The following is an 8,546-nucleotide window of genomic DNA, read 5'->3' on the forward strand; positions in this document are numbered from 1 at the left end:
AGGAATGTATCCAGATCTAAGGTTCACCAACGCATTGAGCTTGCTCAATAACTGTTTCAAGCACTATAGGGAGAGCAGGCAGAGGCAGTAGCTTGCCTACAGAAGAATGCATGGCAATGGTACGGGACATGACATATATCATAATGTCTGTCTGGTTGGAAGGCCACTAATGCTGTGCTGACACCAAGTGACCCATATGTGTCGCTCCTGGGTGACCTGCTTCCAGAGAGGTGTGAACCCAAAGCCTGCCAGCAGGGCAGTGAGAATAAAGATGGGTTTCTGGCATATGGGTTTGGCCTCTGGATGGAACTGGTACAAGCATACTTGATAATTTTGGAACCCAGTTTGTAGGTGACAGAGAAATTGCCTGGCATTGAGCCTCTTGGATGCCTGTGAGTACAGATTTTTGTGGTTGGTAATAACTATGAACAAGTTCTGGGCACCTTCAAGACCTTCCTCATGGCCAGTAGGTCCATATCCCCATCACCAAATTATCTTTCTGCTAGAGTGAGTTTCTTAGAGTAGAGGGCCACTGTGATGTGGTGGCTTCCCAGTAGGGAAAACTGCCGTGAGGTTGTAATCTTAACGGGCGAACCCAATAGCCTAACCACAAAGAACAGACAACTGAGACCTCCACCAAAATGATGTGGGAAAAGATACTAATACAAAATACCATACACGGTACAGGACAAAAACAGAGAAATAACGTGAGAAACAAACCCCAGAGAACAAACTCAGGACAAAACTTGAGATAGAAGGAACAACCCTGGAGCCAACCCCGACAGCCACAAGCTTCAGAGGCATCTATCTCCACGTTGAATGGTGTGGACAGGTCATGGTGTTGCAGCTGTCTGTAGGACTCTGAAGGTCCTCTCGGCCTCTCGACTTTGCTGGGCTGCAACCATACACATCACAGGCCTTGCTGATGATATAGCTGAGGAAGTTAATCTGGTCCTAATGGAAGTCTCCTCTCCAGCTTGAAATCTAAAATATTGCATAGAATAACTGCAGAGGACCTGGTATATGCTACATATATTTTGATCTGGTAAGGGAGAGTAGGTCAGGATGTCATTGATGTATACAATGATGATCTACCCAGAAGCTCCCATAGGACTTCATTAATAGGTTCCAAACGAAGGAGGTCTTATAGGAGAATCCAGTGCTCATAGTGCCCAGAGACCATGCTGAAAGCACTCTTCCATTTGTCTTCCTCCCTGATACATATCAGGTTATAGGCGCTGCATAGATCCACATGATGGTGATCCTGTCAAAGGACTTTCTTCAGTCCCTCGGCAAGTGCATCTATAATGGTCTCTTCATTCCATCATGTGGTAACTGCAAACTCCACTGCAGGGTGGGAGATCTGCTCGAGTCATAGTAGGACTTGACTGTAAGCTCTACCCTGCTTCAGCTGATGGAAAGCTGCTCTGAGCTGCCAGATGAAATCAGGGTAGCCTCAGTTGGTCACCATCGCAGGGCCCCAGGCCTTAGCTCTCCCAGTGGGCCGGCTGACGATGAATGCTACTCTGCCATGCTCTGGCTTTACTGACAGATATGCAAAGTATAATGTTGATTGAACCAGGAAGCCCTCATTACCATAGACCTCCACAACGGCAGAATGGTAAGCCTGAAACCTGGAGGCTGCAATGCTTGCATAGCTACTGATCACTGGAGTTGGACTTACAGAGAGCGCCTCCACACAGCTGGTTAGATGCTCAAAGCTTGTTCTGAGCTTGCGCAATTCCAGGCATTGCTCTGCAAACTCCTGCTGCTGGGCAACCTATTGTGACATTTTGCAAACAGTGCTTCAGTGACACATGCTTCACTTGGTGCACACCAGTCATTGGGCATTGCATTCTGGGATATCCTCAGGTGAATGAGTCAAGCAGTGAGGCACAAATATAAGGTATTCTATAAACCAAAAGAAACAAAGAATAGAATGAATAAATAGGATCAAAAATAGTCTAGGGTGAGAGTGATAAGACTAATAAGTGAGTGTTTTGAATCTGAGAAGTAATCTGGGTGTGTGATTGATGGATGTGTGGGTGTTGGTTTGGATGAGTGCTAAAAGGGGTGCGACATGAATTAAGTGAGATTTTCTGCTTTATGTTCTGCTACTTATTGGTACTAGCAAAAATCCTGGCTGGCCAGTATGTGATTTCGCCTTTAATTTGTTGGAAATTATACATATTCTGCAGGGAATTTGTCATATTATACATGTGTCTTTGTAGCAACAAACAAATCACAGAATAATTTTAAATTATAATTGTTTTGTTGTGGTAAGGCAGTACAAATCACAGCCTTTTCAAGATCAAGTGCTTTCTCTTCCACACTAAAGCCAGACAAATAGGAGCAGGGTCTAAAGCAAATTGAATCTCATCAGAAAAAAGGAAGAGAGATAGGAGAAAAAGAGAAAGTAGGGGGAGGAAAAGATATATTTTGGAGTTTTATTTCTCAGATTACTTGAAGATAGTTTACACAAAAAGAATGAAAGGGTGACAGTGTGATGTATCAAAGCAGTGACAAAATAATTATTTCCATTAAGAAAATAAGCTAGAACAGAGAGCACAAAAAGAGAGACAGAGAGAGAGGAGAAATTGGGGGAGTGTAGGTGGTGGGTACCGTGGATAGCACCATCATAGCTCACTATACTTATGTTTAGCCCCCATACATGATGTCATAGCTGCAAAGCAGCCAATCAGGCAACTGAGAGCTCTCTCCTCTCTTTGGCTCCACCCACCCCTTGGCTCCTTATACTCCACTCGTCTCAACTAGAAAACATACAATGTGCTGCCTCTACAAGCAGAGCAGACACACACACACCAGCACCACTCACACACAGCCAGAGATGGAGCGCGTGAGTGTTTCCCTTCCCTCCGGCATGACGCTACTGCTTATCTCCTTTTCTCTTTCCATTTTTTTCCTCTCTATCTTTTTCTTTCTTTTTCTCTCTCTCTTTTCCTTCACTACCCTCATCTCCCTCTCTCGCTCCACATCCCTTTCTGACTCCCACTGATCGTCCCTGACACGGATTTCTTTTCCCTCCCAGGCTAATGCATGCTCCTGACAAACACAGGACAGGCAGGCACGACCACCGGCAGAGGAATCAGTACCAGAAAGAGCTCCAGTGGTTCGGACACCAGCAGCTGCGTCCCCTTCCACGTCCCCGTCCTCATCCCCCTGGCTCACAGCTCTGAGATGGGCTGCTCCTCCGGCCGTCTGCCCTGCCAGCCCGCGGTCCCCATGCAGCTGCCCACACTGGACCCTGACTGTAGCCTGCCCCAGGAGGCGATGTCGGCCAGCGCCACACCCCTGCCCAAGACACCGGATCACCTGTCCACACTGGAGCGGCTGGCGCAGGCCACGGGCGGAACGGAGAAGTCCTGGTATCGCTGCGTCTTCCCCTTTGGCGTGATCTCACTGGTGATTGGCATGGCAGGCACGGGTGTCACGTTCACCTTCAACACTATGCCGGAGACCAAGGTGGTGTCGCTGGTGCTGTTGGCTGTGGGTTTCGTCATGCTGCTGGTGGCGGCCGCCTGCTGGAGGGTGCACCAGGCCCGGAGGAGAAAGAGGAAGGAGAGTGCCTTCTTCTGCGCGGAGCAGGGCGCCCTGTGACACCCTTGCATATTTGTAAATAGACATGGGTGTTTAAGGTGAGGGCAGTGAGGGCACCCCAATTTTGCTTGTTTATTTTATTTCTTTGTGTGAAGAATCTTCTACTTCTGTGCTCTGACTGGAGGGAGAGAACTTGGCCTCGTTGTGAGGTAAGTTTTGTACCCTCGAAGCAGACAGGGACACTTGACTGCTCATTATGCCCAGTGGCCTTTAGGATGCAAACCTTTGAAAACTCTAGCTGTGCTGTATATAAACACAAGTGGGGGAAAAAGGGTGACTCACAGCAGCTTGAGAAAAGGACTCGCCTGATATACACCCAACTGGTCCTGGCGCTGTATTAGAGAGGGCACACACTGTGAGAATGTGTTTAGCTCCGCATGTTTGTCGTTATTATAGGACCTCGGCATGAGGTCAGAAACAGAGAGGCGACGTCTCCAGTGGTGATGTCTCCAGTGGTGATGTCTCCAGTGGTGACGTCTCCAGTGGTGATGTCTCCAGGGTCCCTGACGATGCTGCAGGTCTCTTTCACATGCCCCAAGGGTGTTGCTCCCAAGGAACAGTGGGATCAAAGCCACATGGCAGACTCCAGCTCTTCCCCTGGTGGTGGAAAATCTCCACATGGAGCTGTGAACTGTTTAGCACACTGACCTGGGGTCAGTGCCTACAGAAATAGAGAATAGAGGCATTAGAGGAAGAGAAGGGTCTAAGCAATGCACTGATAGCAGATCAGTGGAAGAGGGGTGTGAGCAAGAAGGAGACTGAGGTCATTAAGGCCAGTGCTGACTCCTTTTTCACAGGTTGATTTCTATAATTAAGAGAAGGCCAACTGGCTTAGCACATGAGAAACCTGAATACATTTCCAGATTTAGCGCGTGTCACGAGAATTAATGCCAGTTCTGCTAATCCATGTGACTTTAGAGAATGATGTTTTGTGTCTCTCAAGAGTGGTAAAAACAATGTGTGTGTGTGTGTGTGTGTGTGTGTGTGTGTGTGTGTGTGTGTGTGTGTGTGTGTGTGTGTGTGTGTGCGTGTGCGTGCGTGTGTGTGTTTGAATGAGTGTGTGTGTGTGTGTATTACTTGATTCCTTGCAGAGACTGATTTTTGGTGGAATTTTAGAAACACAAAAGCATGTGTCTATTAGTATTCTGACATGTGCTTGCATGTGTGTTTCTGCACAGTGTTGGTGAAAGCACTCAGGTATCCTGTGAATTCTTTATTTGCTATGAGAGTAGTGGTAGAGGGAAAGTGCTTGATCACAAAGGTCTTAACAGGTTATTCTCCACCTCTGTGCTCGAGAGTGAACACATTCCTCAATTAACCCTGGCAAACAAGACATAAAAGCCAGTATTTTATAAAAAGCATCACATTTATTTTAACACATTTACCATTTGCCTTTTAGCATATATTTAGCAAACACACCCTCTGTGAACAAATCGATCAACTATAGACATGATAGATAATTAAATGAGTGCTGTATTATTGTGGCAAATGCTACCCTTACAGTGCTACATTCTAATGAAATGTTTTTGATTGTCAGATTGTTTGGTTCTCCAAGCACTGAATGTATTTGGGTGTCTATACATATTTTAGAAGCAGGTCTTTTTCAGCCTAGCAAAACATTTGACATTGGATATATTCTTAATCGCTGGTACTTAATAGCTGGTACTTAATAGCTGGTACTTAATAGCTGTTGCTATACTCTCATTTTCTTGCACTACCACTAAAAAACAAAACACAAAAGTACATCAAAATGAAATTCCGAAATAACAGCTCCATCTGCCTTCATGTATATATTTACAGCTCATTGATCTTGTTTCCAAAAATAGTACCAGCTCAGATCAGTGACCGAATCTCCGTGCATTCGGCGTAAGAGACAGAAGGAATAGCGATCCACATGCATGCCCATAACCTGTGCCATTTATAGTGTGCAGAGACTGTAGTGCTATCTGTGTCTTTTGTTCCTGCAGCTGTTGAGAGATATCAAGAGAGAAATAGAGAGAGATGAATAGAGAGACAGAGAGAGAAAGGGGGAGAGGGGCAGCAGGAGAGGGAGAGAAGGAGAGAGTGCAGCTTCCAGAGGGAGGGGGCACCTTCATGAGAACTCATTGATAAAAAGGCAGCCGGAAATGGTCCTGCGTGATCTGAATATAAATGAGCAGGAAGCCAGGCTTGAGTGGTGCGCTGTGTGGAGTTTCACCTCACATGGGCGCGCACACGCTAACCATGCTAATCATGATTCACACTCTGCCTTTCTGAAAGAGCCCCAAAAAAAGCACATGAACAACACAAGCCCTGCTAATATGTGAACTGGGTCATGCAAGGAACCGTTGCTGCTAATGTGCTCATACCGTAAATCTAGAATCTAGTTTGAAGGCATTACAATGCTCAGACATGACTGCCAAATTGAAACTCATATAAACTGATAACCCTCTACCTACAAGTGTAGAACTGCAAACAGTGCATTTTAATTTGTTTAGATGCCTTGAAATACCTTCAAGTATTTGTCACAAGACTTTGGAAGATACCACATACTGAAGGGTAGATATGCTACATGTAGCTTTTTAGCCAAGAGTACAAAGTGGATGCCTTCTGCTTCCACACAGTATGTTTGTAACACTGTATGTATATATGTATTTTTTTTAAAGCAGTGTATGTTAATAGATGCATTTATAGATTTTTGACTTTTTCGATAACAGTATTAAATATGAAGATGAATTATGAAATTAAGGTGTGTCCCTGTCTTTATTAAGAGTGTAAGAGTGTATCTTAAAAAAAACAACAACAAAAACTTCCCTTCATTGATTCATTAACAAACAGTTCTTTTAATCTTCCCTGCGGGGCGGCGATCCTGTGCATCCTCTTGCTATACTGAGCTCTCTGTCTTTTTGTGTTCCCATTAAAATTCACATGGGTATCAGAACTCATGAGTCTACTTCTTCTTCCGCCCCCACACGGAGAACCACAAAGACTGTTTTCAGGGCCTGGCTCTGTCCCTCAGGAGGATGCTAAAAATAGCCCAGCTGGGGAGTGAGTGAGAGAGAGAGAGAGAGAGAGAGAGAGAGAGAGAGAGAGAGAGAGAGAGAGAGAGAGAACGAGAATGGCTGTACTATATGTCTGAGAGTCCTGCGAGCCTACAAATGCTTAAGATAACCTTTTGTTTCCTTCCCACCCTTTACCTGCCACCTGAAGGAGATTTAAAGTGCACCAGTAGACCTGGAGAAGTAGTGCTGGTAGAGGAAAGTCATACCTTCCATCTCAGGCAGCTACAAGCTCTGCTATCTTGCACATGTATTTCTTTTAGTTATTGGCCCTGATTAGCATAGCAAAGCCCACAATGAGTGTGGCAAAACTATGCAATATTTTTGTCTTAACTTTACTACTGATGCTCACTTAACACAGAAAGGCTCTTCTAAATCTACTTTTGGAAGCTAACTCATTAACACCCTCAGCTGAAGGGATGTTCTAATGAGGTTTTACACCAAAAACACTTATTTAATTTACCTTTTCAGACCCCCATTGTTTATGTATATCATAAGTTTTTTAATGGATTTGTGCCATCACTCCCAAAATGCTTTTGCTATTTGGTTGTTCTAACAAATCATTGCATTGTGGATTTGTAAGTTAACAGTGTCAAAAAATAAAATGTAGCCATTAGCCCATAAGTATGTACAAGCAGCCAATTCAGCAAAAGTTTCATTAATTACTTCAGATCATTTAAATGGACTGTACAGGTAAACAGTGACAGTGTGATGAAAAGCAATAAAAATGTTAGCAATTTTGGCGCTTCCCTGCACAGAGATCAGTACCTATCAAGCTACTGATCCATGTGCAATCACCTCACTGCCAAAGGAAACAGCCGGAGACATCTTTCCATCCGTATTTCTGACAGCTGATGAAAGTGGATCTACCTTTCATTTCCCTGTACCTATGGCAGCAGAATAAACACTTTCGAGGTGGATTTCTGTCTTCTGTCTGTAACACTGTAGTTACATGGGTATGCATGGATGAGTTGGGCACTGGTGTAGAAAGCGCTGTGCACAGTAAGGACACACCATTCATGAATCATATTTTCCCTGAATTCATGAGCACATGTGCACAAAGAAGCTCACGTGCAACTCAACCTCTGTGTTCCAAAGACGTGCGACTCCCGGGCAGCTTCACACCAAAGGAATGATGACGGCTCCTGTGGGAGTTCCAGTGCCTACTGCTCTGGAGTGAGAAAAACGCAGGGCTAATAATACCACACTGATTCCAGAAAATGCTTGTGTTGTTACAATAATTTTGTATAATAAATTCTGCACTTTAAGGAGTGCGTGTGTGTCACTGCAACTGCTTGTAATGCTGACACTAAGAGAAATAATCGCTAAATTGCTTAAAAAAGTTAGAAGTTGAACTTAGACATGACCTTTGTCTTTACCTGTTCAATGTGATGTTTCATTTACCTCCTTTCAAGTGAAAAATGTCAGCATATAAAGGATTACAAAAATAAATGTTTGATGTAAAAATGAAATCTAAAAGTACCATTTGTGTAAGTCTACCTCTGCCTGGACTCAAGAGCAGTTGACACCAGCTACCTGTTTGGCATTACTATGGTAACTCTAATCTCTCAGTCTCCTGCTGTTGTCTTTTAACCTTTGCTGTTATTAAAGTCACTGGTTGTCATGTAACTGACATCATATTCGTGTGTATGTGCATGTGTGTGCGTGTATGCATGTCTGTTTTAGAGAGAGAGAGAAAGACAGAGGGAATCAGCTCAATTTTCTTGTTACCATGGAAAATCCTCAAGTATAGAATGGCTGTAGCTCTTCTCCACCAAAGTGAAACTCTATCTTTAGCCTCCTTAGCAGGTCTGAACTCTCCCGCATATCACTTCTACCATATCGAATTCATCAAATGTTCTCACAGCAGAAGCAGGATTCACGATGAGA

General features: G+C 44.3%; 1 protein-coding gene across 1 annotated transcript; it reads left to right on the forward strand.

Moving 5' to 3' along the window:
- Nucleotides 1-2,783: 2,783 nt before the first annotated feature.
- On the forward strand, nt 2,784-6,462 carry LOC143510603 (transmembrane protein 100-like). Its single transcript, XM_077000146.1, has 2 exons — nt 2,784-2,857; nt 3,050-6,462. The coding sequence occupies exon 2, from the start codon at nt 3,058-3,060 to the stop codon at nt 3,616-3,618; it is 561 nt and encodes a 186-aa protein (XP_076856261.1). The 5' UTR covers nt 2,784-2,857; nt 3,050-3,057; the 3' UTR covers nt 3,619-6,462.
- The last annotated feature ends 2,084 nt before the right edge of the window (nt 6,463-8,546 follow it).

Source organism: Brachyhypopomus gauderio, chromosome 3, assembly GCF_052324685.1.
Source record: "Brachyhypopomus gauderio isolate BG-103 chromosome 3, BGAUD_0.2, whole genome shotgun sequence".
NCBI lineage: Eukaryota > Metazoa > Chordata > Actinopteri > Gymnotiformes > Hypopomidae > Brachyhypopomus > Brachyhypopomus gauderio.

Excerpts from the sequence above, each read along its gene's own strand:
- LOC143510603 (XM_077000146.1), top strand. The coding sequence starts at position 3,058 with ATGCTCCTGACAAACACAGGACAGGCAGGCACGACCACCGGCAGAGGA.